This window comes from Diabrotica undecimpunctata, chromosome 9 (genome assembly GCF_040954645.1).
Source record: "Diabrotica undecimpunctata isolate CICGRU chromosome 9, icDiaUnde3, whole genome shotgun sequence".
Classification (NCBI taxonomy): domain Eukaryota; kingdom Metazoa; phylum Arthropoda; class Insecta; order Coleoptera; family Chrysomelidae; genus Diabrotica; species Diabrotica undecimpunctata.
The window spans coordinates 127354548-127380425 of NC_092811.1; the positions used below are offsets into that span (position 1 = coordinate 127354548).

General features: G+C 33.7%; 2 protein-coding genes across 4 annotated transcripts in view; one reads left to right on the forward strand and one right to left on the reverse strand.

Moving 5' to 3' along the window:
* Window positions 1–25878, forward strand: part of LOC140451432 (somatostatin receptor type 2-like) — a 1059667-nt gene that overhangs the window by 637443 nt on the left and 396346 nt on the right. The gene's annotated exons all lie outside the window — the stretch shown is intronic.
* Window positions 1179–17138, reverse strand: LOC140450010 (uncharacterized). Of its 2 annotated transcripts, none has more exons than XM_072543433.1 (2): window positions 16981–17138; window positions 1179–2247 (listed from the first exon to the last, which is right to left on the reverse strand). In XM_072543433.1, the coding sequence occupies exon 2, from the start codon at window positions 2232–2234 to the stop codon at window positions 1248–1250; it is 987 nt and encodes a 328-aa protein (XP_072399534.1). In that variant the 5' UTR covers window positions 2235–2247; window positions 16981–17138; the 3' UTR covers window positions 1179–1247. The 2 variants fall into 2 exon arrangements, with proteins under 2 accessions (XP_072399534.1, XP_072399535.1); XM_072543434.1 differs by lacking the exon at window positions 16981–17138 and adding an exon at window positions 15773–15927.

Genomic DNA, 25878 nt, shown 5'->3' on the forward strand with positions numbered 1-25878 from the left:
GAGTGTGAGCCGTATGGCTAAATCTGGAATAATAATATTAGGAGAGAACCTCCTAGAAAACATAAAAAAGCTAAGTCTGAATGAACATCTCTACAAGACCATGCAGAAAGCTGTACTTCTCTCAATGATGTTTTGCTGGCCCCAACTTTGGCGTTGAATTCACCCATAACAATTGTTAGGTCTTGCTTTTTCAACCTTTTTACGACTTGATTATTGCTAAGGTATAGCTCTTCTACATCTTCTTAAGTTCCTTCTGTTGTAGGTGCATACCCTTGAAATATACTGATGTAGTAGACCAATAACGAGTAATTATAAGAAACAATCTTATCCCAGAGACTAGACGCAATATGATCAGAAGCAAAATCTAACGAGAGATTCATAACCAAGAGCAAGTTGTAGACCGTCCCTAAGGAAATCCTAAAGATCAGATTCCTGAGTTTCTCATTGAAGAAACTCAACCTGATAATACACAAAATGACAAAAACGAGTTGTACTTGTAAACTTGTAAACAAGATGGCACGTATCGTATAAGAGTTTAGTAAAACAAATCCATTTAGCAGACCACCCCTACCAAAATAAACTCTTCTAAGAAACTAGAAACGCTGTTACAAATTGTGAATACTGAAGTCCTACCCAATTAAATCACAAAAGCACACGCATTAAAATATTTGTATATGCTGATTTACTGTGCAGCAACAGCAATTGCTAATGTTATAGGCACTAAGATTAGAACACGACGGGGTACCAACATCGGAAGGACTGGTAAGAGAATAGCACCCTGAAAAAAACTTCTGCTAAGGAAGATTGAATTACTACATTGGACAAATAACGGAATACATACGTGGAGTAAGAAGTAGCAACATCATCAAAAGAGCTGAAGAAATATTGTTTAACACTCTAAGACACTCACGACATGATCCAGAAAACAACACACCTCAACAATGCCTGGACACATTAAAACAAAAACTCTCTTTTTATTCAGGCCGCCTAAGGAGATACAAAGTGTATAGCAACTGGAAATGCGACGACAATATACTTCTTGCTTCTTTTTTCTTTATTGATTTCCACTGTAAATATTTAGTGTTTCTATATTCTCGTTGACACTGCTTCTTATATTATTTTCAGCATATCTTGAATACTAAAAACAAAAAAATAGTATTTGGATAAAATAATATTGGTTTACTTTAATTATTATATTTATTATTTTAAAATTTAATACTATTGTCATGCCAAAATTAACAATTTGATCACTGTGTAGCGTGGACCTCTCCTGGAGTCGAACTTAAGGGAAATTCGTAGAGATTTCTTTGGTCGTTTTCAGAAACGTCCAAATTGTCGTCTTCATAACTTTGTACTGACCTCGTAAAAGATTTGCTAAAAGCCATTTTAAAATATTTGTTCAACCGCCACAACATATAGATAACCAGAATTGGGTGGCCGGTTTCTATAAATTCAGGAATGATTTCCAAATATAATAAAACCTTATCTACGAAAGCGGAAGGAACTAGCAGAAGCAAATGGAAAAGGAAAATTGGAAGATAGCAATAAATAACAATATTGCTGACTATAAAAGCATATTCAGTATTTTTAGATTCAAGTCTGATCTCCATGCGTCTTTTTAATATATTTAAAACAGTTAATATAGCTGCATAGATTACATAAAATATGGTAAAGGAATTGGCTCTGGCGATATGTTCGACTTCAGAGTAAATAAAAGCCACGATCCATTCGATGAAAAATAAGATATAAATGGCGAAGATGACATATTTATAGCGTTGTTGAAACCTTTTCATCAGCTGTGGCTTTGACACCATAAGGAACCAATCTATGCCCATAGTAAGAGCAAATGTTGTGTAAAGTGTTAACAGCGTACTTTGTGTTTGCAAAATTAAAACAGACGCTTGTTCGTATGCAGAAAAGAGATGACATATGATATAAAACAGTGGAGAACACAAATAATAGATGATATTCAATATACTCATATTTAGAATGTAAATATTCGATCGTATAGCGTGAAGTCTTCTAAATCGTAGAATGACAATGACTAGAAAGATATTAACGATTAAGACAGCGAGGACTAAAAAGAGTTTAATTATTGTAATGACCATAAGGTAGTATCCGTGAGCGTTGATAGACCTTGGGTATTGTCCTTCGATGACATCTTCTGGTACATTTGCAAATGGATCGCTCTCGTATTCGGTTTCATTGATGAAGTCTATTGTTGACTCGTTCATGGCTTATTTCTATCTGTAAAAAAAAGACAGTTTTGAGTATTTTATTATGTCATAGTTGTCACAGTAAAAATAAAAAATTTAGAATCTTCAAGTGGTTTATTTTGGAAGCTTTCCAAGTTGCCAAGTTTAAATGCTTATGTGAGTCGGTTCAGGTTGTGGATAAATTCTGGCCGAACTATTTGGCATTTCGCTAATCGATGGACGCAATTTTCAGTATTGTTGTTGTATGTTCGTCTGACGGATTTATCCACTGGAAATCGTTTATATATTAAATAACTTTTTTGTTTGATTAGCAAACAGTAAAGGCATAAAATGACGAAAAAAGTATTTATTGAAAATATGAGTAGGATAAACTCTCCCACAGTGAATTATGTACCACAGTGAACCTTGGATTTGGATATAGAGTTTTAACCTTGTTTAAGCTTTTCGCTTCTTTTAGGAAAGGGTACTTCTTTTTTGTTTCGGAGTAATGGAGGTATGATAAAATGTGATGAATGATGTTATGTGTGGAGAAGTAGTGGGACTAAGGAGCTGGGGTTCAGAAGGTAGCGTATATATGTGGACGATGTGTTAAGAGGCGTACAAGAGGAATTTAGGTGAGTTGTGCCAAACATGTCGAAGGAGTTACCAGCCATACAATAGGAACGGCTCTTAATCAGCATTTTTGGCGTGTAGTAGTTAGCTGCGATATTTGATGGGGATTGATTCTAAGATTTCAAAATACTTATCAGGGAGTTCGTGTCCAGTGTTGTGGAGAAGGTTAGCTGGACGGAACGGAACTTTTCTTTGTGGAAACCTGTTGAGTATTTGCCCTCGGCGATTGCAAGGTGTCTTTAATATTTGCTTTGCTCGGTTGTTCGAGCCTGTGATGGTTCGAAGGATATACCTCCTGCTGAGGGATAGGATTCTGTCCTTAATAGGTGTTGATGCAGAATGTGAGGATTTTTCTTTCGGTAGCCATGATGGCATTGATTTAATAGGTCTTAGCAGAAGCGTAGATGCATGCCTTGTATTCGATGATAGGTTAATGAAAGTTTTATAGGTGTGCAATTAAGTTTTAGATGACGTCTTGCCCAATTTGCCGGCTAGCACTGCCAGGAGTTTAAACCTCGTTATTACCCTGTCAAGGGTATCTTGAATGTCGGTTTTCCAGTTGAGAGTCCTAGTTAAATAAACCCCCAAATAGAAAACCGAGTTATTCACAGAGTTATTCGGCCCCGGACATGCGACAATTTGAAGATTTGAATAAAATTAATTGTGTTTTGGAGGGATTTATGGTCATCCTCCATTTATTGCACCATTTAATGACTCTGACTAGATAGTTCTGAGCTCTTTGTCTACACTCTCTATGTGATCCTGACGTGAGGAGAGCAGTGTCATCAGCGTACAATAGAAGGGTCTCCGATCTATGTTGTGGGCGGGGGATGTCACTATTATAGACTGTGTATAGTATTGGAGCAAAAATTGAGCCCTAGGGTACTCCAGCTTGTGGAGTAAAGGGTGTGGATAATATACCGCCTACTTTGATCCTGGTGGTCCGATGAGAGAGATAGGAATTAATTAGTTTAACGAAAGGTGTGGGCAATCCAGCAAGGTGAAGTTTTTCGACCAGGCCTGTGTGCCAGACTTGATAGAATGCCTTCTGGACGTCTAGGAATATGCCTATGACGTGGTTTCTTTCGTTAAATAATTGTGAAATGAAAGTTGTTGCTTCAATCAATGTATTTTGCGTGGAGTGTTCAGCCCTGAATCCGAATTGGTAGTTAGGAATGGCAAAGTGAGCGTCTAGGAATTCTACGAGTATGTCCTTAAAGATTCTCTCGTAGACTTTACCTAGGGTGCTCAATAAAGAAATAGGTCTATACGATTCAGGGTTGGTGAGGGTTTTCCCTTGTTTGGGAATCATGACTGTGCTGGCCATTTTTCATGGAATTGGAAAATAACTCAGCGTAAGAGATGCATTGATTATGTTGGTGAGCAATGGGATAATATTTTTTGGAAGATTTATAAGGCATCTTCTGTGGATGCCATCAGGGCCAGGAGCTGTGTTTTTTCCAATATTACACATCTGCCTGACGGTGTTTTCAGTCACAGGGGCCATCATCGGGTGAGGATGTGGTTCCAAGTGGGCCTGGGGATAATAGAATATATCTTCCACTCTCCGTTCGGCGTCTCTTTTGGATCTTTTGCTGAAGTTGGGGTTATTAGGGGAAACGAGGGCAGTGAACCATGGTTCACTGTGTACCGCTTTAATATAGACATTGATAATGAAGTAATATTTATTTATTTATTTCACAGCATGGCCCGGAAATATACCCCTCGAAAAATAGCAACCCACACAAAAGCAAACATGGCGGCAGCTTTAAAGCTTATTAACACTGGAGAGACAATCAGAAAAGCTGTTTAGGTTTGGGGAATTCCCTATCCTACTCTAAGAAGGTATTATCTAAAAAGTATAAATGCAGGAGGACAGGATATTTCGTTAGTTCCTAACTATAACGTGAATCAAATTTTTAATGCCGATCAAGAGCAAACCCTGATAAACTATCTTAAAGAGTGTATATATCCATTGTATGGATTAAGTAATATAGACCGTCACAAATTAGCTTCTTCTTCTTCTTCTTCTTAGCCTTTTGTCGTCCATGTTTGGACATAGGCCTCTCCCAACTCCTTCCATCGGTCTCTATCCTGAGCAACATATTTCCAATTACTTCCGGCTATTCTTTTAATATCATCAACCCATCTCATCTGTGGTCTTCCTCTTGGTCGTTTACTTTCGTAAGGTCTCCAATGTTTTATTGTAGTATTCCAACGTTGGTCTTTTTGTCTAGCAGTGTGGCCCGCAAAGCTCCATTTAATTTTGGCAATTTTTGTTGCTATGTCCTCGACTTTTGTTTTGGATCTTACCCAGTCGTTCCTCTTTTTATCTGACAATCGTATACCTAACATTGCTCTTTCCATTGTTCTTTCTGTTGTGGCTAGTTTATTCATGTTTGCCTTGGTTAGGGTCCAGGTTTGACATCCATCCAATTAGCTTAAGACTGCAATAATGAATAAAATAAAGGTCCCAAATTCTTGGATACAACACAAAATAGCAGGGACTGAATGGCTTAGATCATTTCGAAAGCGTCATTTCAATTTAACCCTGAGAGCACCAGAAAGTTCCACCGAGGCAGCAGCACCGAGCAACGGGCTTTAATCAACATAAAATCGATAAATATTTTACGAATCTTGAAGAGGTTCTGAAGCGTCATCCCAATTTCAGTAGTGGAACACGTATTTAAAAATTTAGACGAGACATCAACGACGACTGTTCAAAAACCACCAAAAGTCCTGGCACCAAAAGAAATAAGATGTCTTTTGAAAGTTACAAGTTTCGAGAAAGGAGTGTTATGCAGTACATGTGCTATAATATGTGCTAATGCTAATATTACTTCACCCTGTTATCGTGTTTCTTAAGAAAATTTTTAAGATTTTTAAGCGGCCGGGTTTGGCCGCTCCAAGCGGCTGGATGAATTCAGAATTATTCCTAAAAGTCTTCATTTCATAAAATGTACTTCATCTTTAACAGACAATCCTTTCTTACTAATACTTGATAATTATGAATCACACCTGTCTGTAGAATCTTTATAATTATCAGAAGCACACGGTATTACTATTCTTACGTTAATCCCCCCCCCCCCCATCATTCGTGGGATAAAACACAACCTCTTGATGTGGGATTATTTAAACCATTTTAAAAGTTTTTACAACGCTAGCATGGATTCTTGGATGATGAGAAATCCAGGTCAACCGGTATCCATTTATAATGTGGGAGAATTCATCGGCGAAGCATATCTCAAGGCCATAATACCTACATATATAACAACTAGTTTCAGAAAAACAGGAATATATCCCTTTAATAAAATGATTTTTACTAAAATTGACTTCTTACCGAGCACAGTAACTGATCGTCCCCAAATTGAGGAAGTTGACAGTTTACAAGTTGAAGACGTTCATCATTTACAAGATGAGAATGTCGTTGGTCCATAAGTTGAGGAAGAAAATCGCGTTTCGCAATTCAAAGAAACTTATTATAGTGAAGATATAGAAAATGCTGACTCTTAAATCACTTAATATTAATAAGAAATAGCAGGGAATTTATACCACCAGCACAATTCCGCCCACCTTTAAAAGCTCGACCAAAGAAAACTTTAAGAAAGAATAGAAAAAGGGTAAAAGTATCATAGCACCGGCCACTCCAAAAAAAGAAGAGATTGAAAAAAAAATGACCAGAAAGCGAAAAATGAAAACAAAGAAATGTAACAAAAAATGAAAAAAGTAGTAAGAAAAATGTTACAAGACACTTCCGAGTCCGAATCTAATGGTTCTTTATCTTGGAAAGTGATGATGTTATGTCGGACGAAATTTCAGATGAGGACAATATGCAAAACGCTATAGAAGGGTGGGACATCTTACGAGAGATCCTGTTGAGGGAAAGTTTGTTTTGGTACAATTCCAGGAAAAAAAGGATATAATTTACTACATTGCAAAAGTTTTAACAGTCAATGATACAGATTGCGAAGTTAGTTTCTTGAGGAAGAAAAGTTTATCACAATATTGTCTCATTATGCCTGATACTTCTGATATATCTACTGTTTTGAAATGTGACTTGAAAATGATCTTACCAAACCTTTGGATCATGGTAGCACCTCAAGGACCAAGACTTCTTTTTATTATTTTTAAATTATAGATCTCAATGTTCGGTAATGTGTAACTGCGCTTTTTCTTTTTTAATCTCAAGTAAAATATGTCTTCTTTTGTTCATATTAGATCCAAAATGTATAAGAACGTTATGTTAGGTTAAATAATTTTGTTTGGTTCTGTTAATAATATGTCTAACATCGAAATATATTAAATTGTTTGTAAATTTACGAGAAATATCTTTTTGTTTATACAGATAACGACATTGTTTTGTTGACCATAGGAATTAAAATTTATTGCAATCCAATAACATAACATAACAATATCTTTATTTTTAGAAAATAATATACATTCCGTGAACATAAAATTATTTAAAAAAAACAGTGTCACAAACGAAAATATTATTTACTTATTCCTAACCGTTACATATACAAATAGTCCTCCACAGAATATGGCTCAAGAGCTACCAGTAATTTAAATATTTGATGTTTATACAAACTTAATCTTTCGTCCCTTTTAATAGGTTCAGCCAGTTTATTAAACAATTTGATGCAGCAATAAAGAGCGTTTTTTTTCTGTTATAATTAACCTGTGTATTGGAATTTTATAATTATATAACCTGGTATTTACTATACTATTGGGCTCAAAGTTCCTAAAGAGTATTTTATTCTTATATAGAAACAGTAAGCATTCTTGAATAAATACAGCGTAAACTGTTAAAATATTATTACTTCTAAAATGCCCTCTACATGATTCCCTACTTTTTAAGTCAAACATAATTCTGATTATTTTTTTCTGAACCAGAAATACATTATTTATGTCCCTACTGTGGCCAAAATTTATTAGACCATATCTAATTTTGCTTCAAAATTAGCATGATATACTGTTTTTAATGAGTTACTATTCATGTATTTTTTTAGAATTCCAAAGCTGTAAATCACTTTACTGCAAAGACATACATAACTGGTCAACATGTTTATTCCAACATAAAAAACTGTCAATATATAATCCTAAAAATTTGGTACTGCTGCTAATATTTAAAGTGTCATTATTTACAATAATACTGTTTGGCATATCTGAATGTGCATAATTTGTCTTAAACAAAAGAAGATCTGTTTTATTTTGATTTAAAACCAACCTATTCATAGAAAACCAGTCTTTAGCTTTCTGGAACTCTAAACTAGCATTAACGCTTAGAACAGACATGTCTTTACCACTGACTAAAATGTTTGTATCATCTGCATAATTTGTTATGCTGGAAGTAGTATTAGTAATTAGACCATGAAGATCATTGATATAGATCACAAACAGTAAAGGACCAATCACACTTCCTTGTGGTACTCCAATATTGATAGTGCTTTCAGATGAGATGCCTATTTTAGTGTTTTTATGTATTTTTACTAAATGTCTCCTATTTGCCAAGTAGGACTTAAACCAGTTCAATGCTGGTCCACGTATACCATATTTCTCCAATTTATCAAATAATAGGTCATGCACTTAACAGTCATATGCCTTTGATAGGTCCAAAAAGAGACCCAAAGCCATATGACCAATCTCACTACATTTCAAAATATCCCAGACAAATTGAAAAATCGCAGTCTGAGTTGATCTAGATCAATATCTAGAGTATATTTATTATAATGCTCTAAAACTAATTTTTTGGTTATTGGTTAGCCCTAATAGCAATACAAATAAATAAGTAAGTAAATAAGTAATATTCTTTAATGTCACTTGTACTTTTAAATAAAAAAAAAACAATAAAATTAATGTGTAAAAATTAATAAGTAAGTAAATAAGTAATATTCTTTAATGTCACTTGTACTTTTAAATAAAAAAAAACAATAAATTAATGTGTAAATGTAAGTGTAATGCTTACAGAGAAATGAACTCCCTGGACAGTTCGAGCATTCAACTTCCCTAGCAATTTGTACACTATTGCAGGGTTCACTAGCTTCCACAAAAGCACAAATATCAATATCCCTGTTTTACGATCCTCATCGACAGGTCTAACACGTGGTTCATTACCTTCATAACACTTTTTACAACTGTTTACCTATCCCGAAGTTTGAAAATGTTTAATGGTATTTTTAACTGTTGCAACACTTGGTGGGGGTCAATATAGAGGTCAATATAGAGGGACAATATAGAGGTGGAAACGTGTAACATGTCACAGCGATTGCCATTGTGTTGTATCGTTAATAAAACAATGTCATGATCTGTACATTAGTTTTATTTAGGTATATGATTCACAGTGTACAATAATGGCTAGTGGTTCACTGTGTCCACAACATAGTGCCCATTGAACCATTCAGGCTATTATGTAAATAGTATCTTATATACATAAAAATAATTGTTAAGTAGTAAAATCATAATACAGATAAAGGATTAATATGTTATCTTTCTGTTCAATAAGTTTTCTGAAATATTACAATTAACATAAAGTAGTACTAAACATCTATACAAAGAGTGGTTCACTGTAGGACAGTTTACCCTAGTATCTAGTTATTTCCTTATAATTGACGTAATTATATACTAGTCCTTAGTTATCTAGCGCATTCATTAGCATATAGCCCGTACCAACTACTAAAACTTTGAAGAATCACCCTTGCGAAGCGGTATAAGAAGAATTCGCCGATATCCGTTTAGGTGAAAAGAGATATTTTAATCTTAGAAGGCAGTGATGTCTTTTAAAATTAATTATCGATTGGACCTCCCTTACAAAAGAACGGCGGTACGCAAAAACGGCACATGGAATTAATTAAAGACATCAACAATGATACAAAAAAAAGACACGCTTCTGTGCTGAGCTTTTCTAAAGTGAAATGAGTTTTGCTTTTCCTGAACCAACTAGATCAAAATTGGAATTTCATTATTAAAACACAAAGAAGATTACTTTTACGGGTTTCTTATATAAAACAATGCCGTATTTAGATTAAATGTTGTGAGCAATTTTTTATTTGATTGTATATTGTTTCAAGATATATTTAATCGTGTTTTATAGTAAATGTCACGTAGTGAAAACAAGTCATTGCATACGCTCTTCATAATGAAACGAAATATTACAATACTAGTTTAAGAAGAGGATGTCGAATCTGCTGAAAGAGTGATGATCAAATAAGTAACAAGGATGTTGTTTAAGCACCATAAATATTAAAGAAAAAGTAGAGAAATTCGATTAGATGATATATCTTTATTTTTAGTATATTAGATGTGAAAGTTTTAGTTAAGAAATTACTGTTTTAATGGGAATAAGCCGAAATGACGGTGAAAATAAGTTTATTGACATTTCAATTTCTACTTTGGAACTCGTTCTCAAAGTATATACATTAATAAATTAAACAAATTGTGTTTTTTGTTACTTGGTAAAAAGTTTTTCTAATAATTTAATTTTATTTGACTCATTTATATTGACAATTCAGACATTCATTATACTTTTTAAAGTACACGACTTTAAAATGATATTGACAATATTGTTGAGTTGCGTTCCTGGGACGACTTTGTTGTGGACATTTGATTACATGAAATCAAGTTTAACTTAAAAAAAATTCGTCAGAAAAAATCATAGCATGTAATTCGTCTCTAAAAAGACAACTACGTGCCATGATCATAGTAAAATTCCCCTGTTAGTGATTTCTTAGTAAATTATGAGGAAAACACAAGAAAAAAAACCTCATAATACTATCCCGACATGGTATAGTAATTGGTCTTACATTTATTTTACTCTCAATAAACACCAAACTCTGATTTTATACTTTTGTTATTTAAAAAACATAAATGATGTATCCTCAATATGTTGCTGACTTACTAATAGTAGTATTTTATTATTTTCTTTTGGTAACTTCCTCTTTTAATATGGATAACTAAAATCCGTTCACAAATTGTTGAGAGCACGAAATGTGTCTGAAAGTCATAAAACCGTCGTAAAATTTGTATCATCATAGGCGTTCCTGAGGTGTTTATTCAATAAAATTAATGCGTTTTACATTTACGGCTAATGTTGGTTATTATATTATATTATATTATAAAAATAAGAATTTAACCATTTACAATTTTGTAAATAAGAATACCTTATCTCTTTGTATATTTCAATACTAATCTTCGCGTTTAATCACTTTACTAGAAAACCTGAAATTCATATCCGAAGGTACTATTCGTTGCAAGATAATTAGGATGGAATTCCCCATATTTTTAATAATATAATGGGTATAAAGATGCCGGCTTGGCCACGTGCCTCGTATGTTCAGTTTATATTCGAAACTTAACTTGAAAGGGTGAAGTTATTACGAACGAAAACAATTTTTTTGTTTAGTACGTTTTTGATCGCATGTAATTTACGCCTCGTCGGTGTTTCTGCGTCTACGGCAGTAATTAGCGTCTCGAATATTTCTTTTGCGAATTATATGCAGTGCGAGAGTGATTTTTTATTCTATATACCTACGAACATATACGTACCTTTCGCTCGTACTCGTTTTGTTGGATTGTTTTGATGGCTTCATCATCAACATCATTAAGTTTTACACCAGTACTATTGTGTACAGTCAGTAAGTCTGTCTATTCACCAAGAGAGAAGACTATTTTCCTGAATGTTCACGATGCTCTGGTTTCTCAGAATCCCACAAACACTGTTCGCAACAGTCGAAAGTTGTGCCAACATGACTAGCGTAGGGAGTCAACTATATATAGGTTCCTATCAGAAAGAAAAAACACGGTATAGCTAACCCAAACACAACGAACACTTAAAGAGAGGGAAAAAGCCCATTGAAATTGATGAATTTGCCAAAAATGGGATTCGAAGGAAAATTCGTGCATTTTTTTTCAAAAAATAAATACCAAACCTAAACAAAATTTTAGAAACGACCTGAATTTGCCTCATATCGGACGCACTAAATTGTGGCAAGTTTTAAAAGAATTAAATTTCCGGTATGAGAAATCAGACCGAAAATCACTTTTGATTGACCGGGAGGAGATAAAAATGTTGGAGAAGAAATTATCTAAGATCCATACGAAAATTCGGGCTGAAGGAAGGCCAATCTTCTACCAGGGTGAAACGGAGTAAACTTAGGTCATACTCTAAAAAACATTTGGTCAGATAAAATATATTAAGCTCCAGGCAAGCCTTTATGGAAGGTTGGTCTACTGGTATCTCCCCACCTTCTGGTAAAGGCAGTAGATTAATAATTTCTCACATTGGCAGTGAAAAAGGATTTGTTAAGCATGGTTTGTTGGAATTTCAGTCCAAAAGCACAAAGACTATCACGAGGAGATGACAGCTGATGTTTTCGAAGAGTATTTTGAGCAGATGATTAAACACATACCACCAAATTCAATTATAGTATTAGATAATGCACCTTATCATTCACGACTAGTAGAAAGACTTCCAACGACTGCGTGGAAGAAACAGGATATTCTTGACTGGCTGCGGAATAAGTATCTGCCTACGAAGATGGAATGGTAAAAGCAGAACTTTTAAAAATTGCCCGGCAACACAAATCTAAGTTCAAGAAATACGTAGTTGACAAAATGGCGGAAAGGCGAAACATCACAGTCCTTAGACTTCATCCCTACCACTGCGCAATAAATCCAATTAAACTCATTTAGGCACAAATGAAAAGTTATGTGGCTAGAAAAAATACGTCATATAAAATACAAGTTGTACGTGAATTGCTGTACGAGTCTTTACAACATATTACAGAACAAACTGGAAAGATGCAGTAAGACATATAAGAGAAGAAGAACAAAAAATGTGGGATCTTGATAACATAATTGATGCGACCGTAGAGTCACAACAGCTAATTTTTAACCCTCAAGACGACTCAGATTCCGAAGTTGATCCTATTTATTTTGAACTTAAATAGTTTTCTAATCGTAAGTATATAAGGTAAGTAATAGTAGTTGTAATCGTAAGGTATTAAAGGGAAAAGGCGCAAAATGTCGCCTGTCAAAATATTCAATGTGTTTTAAATGTATCCATTTTTTTTATTCCTGAGAAAACTAAAAAGCATTTTTGAAAAATTTAAAGGCAGAATGAAATATTTATTAGAATAAATAAAAAGTTTCTTTTGCATGCAATATTTTCAATTAAAAATTATACTATATTTTCTCTTTTTTTTCACCCCTGTTACATAACATATTAAAATAAACATTGTAGAAGTTTTCAGGCACTTTCTGCCCTCAGTAATAATGTAATCTTTCATTTTGCGTTTAAATTTTTCAAAAATATTATACAAAATATATAATGGATACATTTAAAACACATTGAAGTTTTGCTAGGCGACATTTGGCGCCTTTCTTCCTAATTAAATAAATGTATCTTCTAAAAATGGCAAGAAACTTTTTATTATTGAATAAAATAAAGAAAGTTTTATTCAAACAAAAATACAATTTACATAAGTACAATTTAAAAAATATATTTATATAGTTCAGATAAATGTTTCAATCACATACTCTACGACACTGGTCGGTCATCAGTAAGCAAAATACCTTCGTAATCGGATTATAAGGTATTGTATTCTTTCAGATGTAAGGTGGGTTAGTCGAAACATCTTAAACCGTCAGTTTCAGGTTGGTTTTTACTATTATATTGTATTATCTATCCTCTCTGTATTTTAGTTCTCTAATTAGGTTAAACTTGTAGTGAGCTATCGACAAATTGTGAACCGACTATGAGTCCTATTGCATTTTTCCGAGGAATTTGCGACATAATTGGTCTTATTTAGCATAATTAGAGCCGGTTCCTTGAATTTTTCTCTTTTTACCATTTGTTTCTTTTAGCGTCGAAATCCCGGCGTGGTGTCACATTTAGAAGAGAGTCTTCGATGACAGCCGGAGAGTATTAATATTTTGATGCGCTCCACGGTATGAAAATGCCAGTTTGGTAAAAAGTGTAACAATTGTGCTGGTGAAAAAACACGACTAGCACAATCAGAGCGATTTTGATTAGAAGGCATATAATGCCGAGTAGAGCGTGGTATCAGTTCTTACATGTGTTGAATACGATTGACAATTTATGGGTCGAAAAATCAGCTCGAGGGAGCGCAATCGCCGAATCAGACAAAACATCAGAAGATCGAAAGGAGAAGCAGTATAGCTGCCAAGAGCTCCAATCCTGCGACAGATGGGTCGGTATCAGTTCTTGCATGTGTTTAATATAATGGGCAATTTGTGGGTAGAAAATATAGCTCAAGAAAGCGCAATTGTCACGTCAAATCAAATATCGAAAGATTGGAAGGAGAACTCTTTGACAGATGTGACTAGATCAGCCAGCAATATGGCTGCCAAGAGCTCCAATCTTGTCGTGTCAGAGCGAGTATGAAAATTGGACGAGGCTTGTTGACAAAAGTAACTAGATCATTTAGCAGTATAGCTGTCAAGAGCTCCGATCTTGTGATAGATGTTCTTGTATAGAAACAACACCAGAAATGTAACACATACAAGTACAGAGGTCAGATGTATCTGTTCAGATATTTTATCATCCCAGGATACATTGAAGTACCACAACGGTTGTAGAAGACATTTGACTAGGACAAAGACATGGAAAATTAATAAAAATAAGAGGATAGAAAAAAAATACGACTGATTTACAAACGAATACGCTTTGTACAAGGTTTGTCAAAGGGACGAGAAGAATAAGAAAAGAAGTCAGTCATAGGGTTCCATTTTAGGCCTAATACCGTAAAAATGGAAGGTTCCTCTTTGTCAACGAACAACATATCAAAATGTCTGAGCCAAAGCCTTGAAAATAAACGAAGATGGTTGCTGATGTTGTTGATTTGTCTAGCGAATAACCATCGAGCTTTAAAAGCTAATCGTGTGCTCACTGCAGAAGGTAAGTAGATAAAAAAGTTACTCTTGTAGATTTTTTTAAGTAAAATAAAACGAAGAAAAAGTGCCTTAAGTAACGGTACATTGTAAAAACTCTTGGAGAGTTTTAGAAAAATCCGATCTCCAGACCACCCTTTATAGTTTCAAAATTCCTTATTTACCTTAATTTGTTGATACGTTTGCTTTATATCGCAAATGAAACAACAACGAAAATATCGAAAATAAAAATCTTCCATACATATATCGGCTAATCTTCTTCTAAATGAGCCTATCTTCTAGAGATGTTGGCGACATTGGCTCATCTTATTCTATTCACAAAGTAACAAAAAACAATATTTGTTTATTTACTAATGTTTGTATTTTGAGAATTTCCGAAACAATCTTGTGACTTATTCCCATTAAAATAGTAATTACTTTAAGATGCCACAAGAAAATAGCTTTAGAACAATATTTTTTTATTTTTGTTCTTAACCTTTTTGAGAGGGAAGTCAATTATTATTACGTAAGTTATAACACAACTTTTTCTGTAAAAATCTGAATGCCACCTCTTACATTCAAATGTACATAGTCGATTTTTTCACAGATCCGCCCTAGTGTATTGTATGCTGTATAAAATATTTACAATGTCCCTCGTTGTAGAACCCCCATAATATCCCTGTTATATACCAATATAATGAAAATACGTGCAAAACACATAAGAAGTAAATAAATATTCTGCCTAATGACTGGGAATCATAGTTTTTTGTTAATACAAATAATTTTGGAATTATTATGTTTACTAATAGTCGTGGAGAAATTATATAATCAAACAATCTGCTGCATAAAGTGGAGGCAGTTTAATACAGATACATGACGAAAAAATTAAAAGCCAGATTATATAGTGGTGAAAAAGTGACACAAGAAAAAACTATTACACAAAATGCCGTAAAAACAAAAAGTTCTTGAAACTAACTTAAGAACTTATATTTCTTAACCTCTAGGTTCTAAATTAACATCAGTAAACGAATTTGTGAACAAATATCCCAAACACTCACCTTTGGCGTGAAAATCCAAAAAACCAACCTAATAACTCATCACCAAACAATAATATTGAGCTACAAACGTAAGTCGACACTTAGAATTATACGATACGGTGTTCCAGCAATTCTAGAAACTGAGACTCTTATCTTGCGAACTTTAACATTAGATAAAAAGAAACAAAAACAGTCGATGCATTGTCACTACTAACGCGGTCAAAATTTTCCTTATAATTGAAACATTTTGATCGATAGAAATGCGTTTTAAAGGGTGTGGGATATTTTTTATTTAATAAATTTACAAAAAAAATATCTGTTAACGTATTTCTTGGGCTTTTTTGAAACTATCTGAAATTAGAATCATGTCGCCAACGAGGCTTAAGGAGTTAGACTCCAATAAACACGCTGAATGCAGCGGGCAATCACTGTACAAGCATACGGCGTACGGCGTTGATTGGAGACCACCGCCTATGTGGATCCTCTTCATATTTGACGATTACAGACAATTAAGCGCGATAACGACTGTGTAGAAGGCATCCTTAGCTATACTTGCTCAATATTGTCTATGATTGCCTACGTCCCGTGAATTGTCGGTTTTTCCGAGACGCATCAAAGGGAATCGCTTGATGCTTTTGGTTCGACATACTATTATTAAAAACAAACAAAAATTAGAATTTAATATCAATCCGAGAAGACAACATAACCCTCACAATTTCATATCAAAACATGGCTATTAAACTTATTAAATTTGATATTTGACAATTGAGTTGGAGTTCTAACAACGAAAATATCGAGATTTTTACTTCTTTCTAGCCCTATGTATATTTTAATAAACATTATAATTAATGTTAATTTCATTTTGTAGAGATAAAGGTGGCACGTACCAAAATCCTAAAAATAATATATTCTGTTCTTCTGTTAGTCCCACTATTCTACATTAAAGTGACCTACATGCAAAACTTTAAAGGTAGACACACCAGAAATAACAAAAACACGCTGTTTACGCACTTAATATAACACGCTTGAAGTTAAAAAAAGAGTTAAAAAGCTGAAGAATAGAAAAGATGCAAGAAGAGAATGTTTTACGTAAAATATTTTAGAATTAAATATATTATTACTACAAAACTACAGCAAATAATTAAAGTGCTGGGCTACAAAATTAAGATGGGCAAAATAATTAACGAAGCGTAGCCTAAAATAATTTTTTAATAAAAATACGCACTTACTTTGAAGTTATTGCTACAGTTTACAGGAATTTTACGTGATCACAACACACTGTAGATGTTAGGTTAAAAGAAACCCAATCAGACCATTTTCTTTACCGATTTGTAGAACTGACTTACTCGTTATCACATAATGTCTTTATGATAATACTATGTTATGCATCGGGAAGAAATATTTGCTAAAAGTTATTATCGTCTATTTAAAATAAACATTTGATATTTTCAAAGGTTGATTAAGTGACCGATAATATTGAATTAGACCAGTTGTTGGTTCAAAAAGCATCATATAGGCGTCAATGCTACTTATATCTTTCATTTTCATTGCTTTTTCTTTAAGAGTATTGATTTCGATACTTATTCGGCGTTTATGTATCTCTCAGATAATTATATTTATCTCTTTTTTATTCTTATTTTGTCCAATATTTGACCATCACTAGTTCTATATTCTTCCACTGCCCTAATTACATTTGTACATAATGTAGTATGGATATGGTAGTGTGGTATTTTGGTTCCTACATAGTATTTGAAAATGCAGTAAATAGTAGCAAACCCATCAACAGAATACAGCCTACTCTTGTTGAAAATACTAAAAGAATTAACTACACAATCAGAAATTAATGTATAATTGACTACATAAACAAACAAAAATTAGAATTTAATATCAATCCGAGAGGACAACATAACCCTCAGAAATTCATATCAAAACATGGCTATTTGTCTAAACGATCGTGGCCAAGTAAGTCACCTGTCAAATTAGCCGAAACAAAGTGCCAGTTAATAAACTGGTACAGGTTAAAAATAACTCCTTGTTTTATAATAAGGTTGTTTAAAATGAAGTCCGGATTGGAGATCGAAATGCCAAAAAAAATGAATAATGTAATTTTTATTACAATCCATTTTGTGGTTTAATTCTATATAAATACAATATTCAATATTAAATATTTTAAATTGTATCATCATCACCATATATCTTTCATTTATCAATGTGTAACGATAAGACTACCAAAGAGAATTGAAGTACTATTGTAAAAATAATACCTCAATCAACCATGGGAGCTTATCGTCTATACCTTGCCTATTCAGTATCTCAAGGGTGAGTTCGTATTGTCTTAAACTAGGGATTGAACCTGAGTTCTCAGTTAATAGCAAATAAGACAAATTATAACCAAACATATTTATTTAAAAGAAATAAAAAAACAATAATTAACCCTGCCAAAGCTTAATAGTTAATAAGTGCTACTTATTGCTTCGAGGGGCTGCTTGTGTGTTCTAGCTGTTAGGTCCTCCAATTAAGTTGTGGCTTCTGGAGAGCTGCAGTCACATGTGGCTGTATGTCCTGACTAATTGTTGAAATCTTTTGAATCTTTTTGCCAGTTATTTTTCAGGTACATATAATGATGGTGAGTATAATGTACCTAATTTTAAATTGGACTATAGTGTGGATTGTCAGATTCTGAAGTTTAGTGTGACTGATGTTTTCGAGGGGATTATGAGTTTAAAAACTACATATTCTTCGGGACCTGATGGTATACCTGCAGCCCTTATTAAGAACTGTATTTTTTCCCTTTGTAAACCTTTACAACAAATTTTCAATTTATCATTATCATCATCTGTATTTCCACAATATTGGAAAAATAGTTTTCTTACACCCATCTATAAATCTGGCAATCGCGAGTGTGTTAACAACTATAGAGGTATAACTATTCAATCAGCAATCCCAAAACTTCTTGATAAATTGGTATCGATAAATCTCACCTGGGCTTGCAGAAACATAATTATTGATGAACAACATGGATTTTCTAACGGGAAGTCAACAGTAACAAACCTTGTCAATTACCAACAATACTTGTTGGGTGCATTTGAGAATAAAATTCAGGTCGACAGCGTTTACACTGATTTCTCAAAGGCCTTTGACCAGGTTAATCATAATCTTTTGGTCCACAAACTTCATGCATCTGGCTTTGGTGACCTCATTGTTATTTGGATTAAAAGTTTTCTGATGGGACGTACACAGCAAGTACGGATTAACAATTATATTTCAAAAGAATTCCATTGTTATTCTGGTGTACCACAAGGGTCTCACTGTAGTCCTTTGTTTTTTAACTTGTTCATTAACGATATTGGTAAGGCTATCAAAAACTCACACTTCCTGCTATTTGCTGATGATCTTAAGCTATTTCGTTGTATACATAATAAATCGGATAGAGATCTCCTGCAAGATGATGTAAATAATATATTTTTATGGTCAAAACAAAATGGTTTAAGCTTAAATCCAACTAAATGTTCTTGTATTTCATTTGGTCGTATAAATAATCTAATAGCTAATAGATATGTTCTTAATGATGTACTCTTGGATTCAGTTACTGAGATAAGAGATTTGGGTGTATTATTGGATTGTGCATTGACATTTAGAAGCCATTTTCTTAAAATTAAGAAAACAGGATTTCGTAATCTTGGTTTTATTTATCGTAACAGTCATGATCTCTCACCTATTGTATTTAAATTATTGTATTGCTCTCTGGTACGCTCAGGTCTTGAATACTGCTCTGTTGTTTGGTCTCCATTTCATCAAGTATACATTGATGGATTGGAGAGCGTACAGAGGAAGTTTCTAAGATCTTTAGCTTTTAAAGCACATATTAATATAAAAAATACTGATAATTATTTCATAGATTATTCTATAATAATGTCTCAATTTAACATTACTACATTGAAGAACCGCAGGTTAAGAGCTGATATGTTATTTTTGTTTAAAATTATAAACAACTTTGTTAATTGTCTTTCGTTATTAGCCAATGTACACTTAAACACAATACATAGAACTCGACACACTGCACTCTTTTATATTCCTTTTCATAGGACTGATTATGCTCGTCATTTTCCCTTGTCGAGAATGCTGAGCTCTTGCAATGACCTCCTATTGGATCCTTTCTGTACAAACATTAACGGTTTCAAAAGGCAACTTGAGAATGTAATTATCAATCTAGATATGTGATATTTTTTTATATATATATTTTTTAACTTTTGCGATTTGATATACTGTTTTTATGTACAAATTTTAACTGTTTACTTGTTTCTTTGTTATTGTTTGATGTTTCTTATTGTTCTATATTGTTCTAAAATTCTATATTGTTTGATTGTGTACATGATCTTTACTTTTTACCATTTGTTGTATTTTATTGTAAATGGTTCTACCGTTGAAATAAATAAATAAATAAATAAATCCAAATAAAGTGGTTGATATGCCAATAAAGCCAATAAAGTTTTGATATGTCCAATAAAATGTCCAATAAAATGTCCAATAAAATTAAATATAAGGAACACTTGCATTAGAAATATAAAGAGGCTTTAAAGAAAATGGATGAAAACTGACAAAACAAATGACAAAACTAGCAAGGAAAAAGAACAACCAATCAAACATAAAAAAAAGAAATAGAAAAAGAAAAAAACAAGAACAAAAACCTGGAACGTTCAAACATTACTGAGACCAGGAAAAATGGAAGAGGTAGCAAGAGAAATGCAAAGATACAGAATAGACATACTAGCACTACAAGAAGTACGATGGAAAGGAGAAGGAAATATCAAAAAGAAAAACTATACAATATATTACTCGGGAGAAAACAAGCAAGGGAAAACGGCACAGCATTCATGGTTAACAATAAGATTAGGGACAAAGTTATACAATTTAAAGCGATAAATGGACGAATCTCATATATAAAAATAGAAAACAAGCAAGCCAATATGACAATCATAAACATATATGCACCCACAGAAAATGCACCAAAAAATGATAAAATTGAATTATATAACAACTGGAAGAATCATATGAAAGGTTACCCAGAAATTATATAGTACTAATGGTTGGTGACTTCAATGCAAAAGTAAGCAAAGAAAACCAGTATAAGGAAGTAGCAGGGAAAGAAATCATTCATGACGAGACAAACGATAAAAGAAAATTATGCCAACTAGCAGCAATAACAAACAGTTACATTATAAGCACAAACTTCATGCACAGAAAAGAGCATAAAGTAACATGGTTGATACCTGGCACAACATATGGCAATCAGATCACATACTAATATCCAAATAATGGAAAGCAATAATACACGATGTCAGATCATATACAGGAGCAAACGCGAACACAGACCATTTTCTAGTAATAGTAGAAATCAAAATGAAGATAATTAAAGCAGAGAGAACAAGACAAAACAAAAGAAGATGGAATCTGGAGAATATAAAAATGCAGGATCTAAGAGAACAATATGAGAAAACCCTAAAGGAAAATCTAACAGAAGAAAATAACACAGAGGATATATGGAAAAATATAAAAGAATCCATTTTGAATTCAGCTGAAGAAAGAGAAATAAAAAAAAGGAAAAAGTGGTTTGATGCAGAATGCGAAATCAAAATCAAACAGAAAAACCAAGCAAGAGATAAATGGATATCAACGAAAGAAGAACATCGTCGAAACGAATATAAAGAAAAAGAAAGCAGCGGATAGTTGTTGCAAGTACAAAAAAACTCTAGATAGAAGAGTTGTTAAAGGACCTAGAAAAGAATAGTAAAGACAGCGCTAAACTATTTGGATACCTAAAAGCTCAACAAATAAAAGGCAGATCAGTAGTTAAAATTGACAATAGATCATGCGAACATTCACACACTTTATAGAACTATGTAGATGCAAAGAAAGCCCAGAAGAGGAAGTAGGCGCAATGGAAGACATTAGAAATAATGAAATAGGAATACCAACATATGATGAATATTTAGACATCATTCAAAAAATGAAACAGAAAAGAACACCCGGCCCAGATGAAATTTTCAATGAGCTGATTAAAAACTGAAGGGGAAAGTTATTAACAAGCATCTATAACCTAATAGTCAGAATATGGGAAGCAGAAGAAATGCCCGAGGATTGGAAAGAAGGCAAAATCATATCAATATTTAAGAAAGGAGAAGTAACAAACTGTAACCACTATAGAGCAATATCTCTACTAAACACATCATATAAAATTGTAAGAGGCCTCATCAAACAAAAATTCACTCAATTCAAAGAGAAAAAAATTGGGGACTACCAGCAAGGATTCAGAGAAGGCAGATCCACTACAGATGCGATCCACATAGTTACACAAACAATCGAAAAATGCCACAAACAAGATAGTAATCCTCTTCGTAGACTTCAGACAAGCCTTTGACTATATTGAAAGAAATAAATTATTTATTGAAATGAAAAATCAAGATATTCCAGCAGTAATAACAGAAGAAGGTAGCACAAAATCAATTGCAATAGAAACAGGAGAGAAACGGCAAGGCAATTCCCTGTCAACCACATTATTCAACATAGCAGTAAAAGGAACAGTCAAGGGCAGCAAAATTAAAGGAAGTATAGCCCACTCCTCAACACAAATAGTTTCAAATGCAGATGATTTAGTTCTTATGGGAAGAGACAAGATGAAATTAAAAGAAGCAATAAGAATCCTGGCAAAAGAAGCACGGAAAAGATGTCTAGAAATTAATAAAGGAAAAACAAAATATCTACTCTGCTCTAGAAGAGAAGATAACAGGACAAGAGAAATCAAAATAAAAAACTACACTTTTGAAAGAATCCAACAATTTAAATATTTGGGAGTAATAGTGAATGCTTAAAACAAGAGAAGTGAAGAAGTAACGGAACGAATACTAGCAGGCAACAAAACATACTGGAGATATCATAGGCTCATGAAGGACAACAACTTATCCAGAAATACAAAACTGAAAATATACAGAGTTGCAATCAGACCAGTAATTACGTACGCAGCTAAGACAATGTGCCTTACGGAAAAAGATGAAGAAAAATTGAGGATTTTTAAAAGGAAAGTCCTCAGACGGATTATGGACCCGATAAGAATGGACAACGGAGAAATGAGAAGAAGAATGAACCATGAATTAGGAGACATAATCAAGAGAAAAGATATAGTTAGATTTATTAACGCACAGATGTTGAGATGGCTGGGACACATAGAGAGAAGGAAAAACGACCTACTGATTAAGAAGATCACCAGATGGAAACCAGCAACTAAAAGACCAAGAGGAAGACCCAGAGAGAGATGGGAGGATCAGGTCATGAGAGATATCAAAATTCTGGAAGTGAGAAACTGGAGGGAACTATGCACATATCGAAATGAGAGGAAGAAAATTGTAACGAAAGCCAAGTCACAAAACAAACTTTAACAACATACAAGTGGAATGCGGAGTGATTTACTGCAATAAGCGAATCAGAGAGCTCTAAGTAAGGGCGGCAAACATTCCACCAGGAATGAAAATGCCCTGATGATGATGATGTACTATTGAATAGTTTTTAACCAAATGTTTTTGCTCTATATTTGCATAGAGCATAAATGCGTAACATAATGCAAATTTTCCTGCAGAATAAAATATTTATAGCGCTTCTTTATTATACAGATAATTTGTGTTTCAAGCTATATTTATTATAAGTTAAATCAATTTGCGCACAAAATGCAAAGACCATAGACTGATAAGTTTAATGAGCCATTTGCTTCAGGTGTTTCTTCGCATCCTTCACACAAGAATGTTCAGAAAGCTGAAAGATCTAAGCTGTGAGACACAATTTGGTTTCAAGAGCGGACTGGGTATACGTGAAGCAGCTTTCTGCTTGAATACGCTCGTACAAAACTGCATGGATCAACAAAAATATATATAGTCATAACATTCCTCGATTATAAAAAAGCATTTGACACCGTAAAAACATGACACAATGATAAAAATGCTACACAACGCTAACTTTGATGAGAAAGACGTAAGAGTTATCCAGAATCTCTACTGAAATCAAAAAGCACGAGTGAGACTGAACAAATCAACCAACACAGAAGAATTTGAAATTTAAGAGGGGTGCGATAGGGGTGTATTTTGTCTCCTATGCTCTTCAATCTCTAGGTGGAGAACATTTTTGCAGAGGCACTGGAAGGCTCTGAGTGTAGAATAAAGGTAAACGGGTTCTCGATAAATAACATTCGTTACGCCGACGACACCGCGATAATAACAGACAACGAACATGATATGCAGTTGGTGTTAAATAAAATAAACACCGTAGGAAAAATATATGGCTTGAAGATAAATGCTGGAAAAAAATGCATGACAATAAGAAAAAACGCACTTTTAAGAATACAACTGCAAGTATATAATGCTCCAATCGATCAAGTGAAAACATTTAAATACTTGGGAATGATGATAAATGACCAACGGGATCCTCGACAAGAAATAAAATGCCGTACCGAACAAGCAAGACAAGCTTTTATCAAATTTAAACCGCTACTATGTAGCCGCAATCTTTCCTTCAATCTCTGCTACAGGATGGTTAAATGCTATGTATGGTCCATATTGTTATACGGCATGGAAACATGGACGTTAAGAGTACCTTCCATTAATAAGTTGGAGGCCTTCGAAATATGGACGTTGCGAAGAATGTTCCGCATACCATGGACAGATAGGGTGAAAAACGAGGAAGTCTTAAGAAACGCAAGTACTGAGAGAGAACTACTCAATTTGATCAAGGTCCGAAAAATTGGATACCTCAGCTATTCTGAGAGGAAAAAGATAAGCAATCTAAACTATTGTTGAAGCTTCCTTTCATTTTTTTTATTTAAAGAAATAAAGTCCCATCCACCCAAAGGTTATTAGCGACATTCCTGTAACATTTGCAATAATATTAAATTTAACATTTGTAATAATCAATCATTGTAACAATTAATTACAATTTGTGAACAATAAAACATTTGTAACAATTAATTAAGTTAAATTTTGTGTAACATATTTATACATTTTAAGTAACCTAATAAATTGTTCGGAACTAAACTTTTGTTGAGGAGTGCTTTCAGGTTATTTGGCAAATTTTAAGACTGTCTTTGATTTACATATTTAGGACAGTCTATCAAAAAGTGCTTTATACTGTCTACTGTATTGCATGTTTCGCATTTTGGAGGTTCATTATTTGAGAAGAGATATGCATGAGTATACCTACAGTGTCCAAATCGTAGATGTGTAATAATAGTTTGGCATCTTCGACTTCTGGCTGTGGACTTCCATGAAACAATATCACTTTTGATGGTTCTGAGTTTCGAACTAGAGTCATTCCACTCCCGATTCCACGCACTTAACACCTTATTTTTGAAATAAACTTTTAGATCGCCTGCGATACTCCGACACTGTGTTTGTGATGTGTCACTGGTGATAGAGTTACGCGCACTAGTATCTGCTTTTTCATTCCCTTCTAAGCCTATATGAGATGGTATCCATAGGAAGTGGACTCTTCTGAAATTTTCTTGAGCTTTCATTAATTCGGCCCTGATAATTTTCTCAATGGGGTGTTTAGGGTATACATTTTGCATAGCTTTGACTGCGCTGAGAGAGTCAGAAAGGACTAAACAACAAGGGATGTTTTTAATTAATGTTGGCTTAACTGAGATGTGTCACTTTCCGCTTCCGATGCCTCACTGCTAATATAATTATGGATTTTTTTCATTATGGACGTGAATTTACGTTTTATGGATCTTTCCTTTAAATGAGGATAAACTTGACTGAGCATATGGGACAAAGCTGATAGGTCTGTGGTATATTCTTTAATTGTGGTTATAGGATCTGCTGACCCCGTGATATTCATTAGGGGCATGTTAAGTTGATCAACGTTTAGAGGGAAAGGTAGAGGGTGATTTTCTATGAAGTTTTTAGCAGGGTCAAGTAAGAGAGAAAATGAGCATTCAGAAGTGCTTGCTGAACTAATTTTAGCTTTTTCATATTTTTCTTGGACTTTAGGTGGTGAAAAAATGTTACATTCTTTTGAAGATGGATCTGCTTCAGGTGAAATAATTTCATCAAAGTTTCTTTTTGGTTGATTAATTATGTGACTGT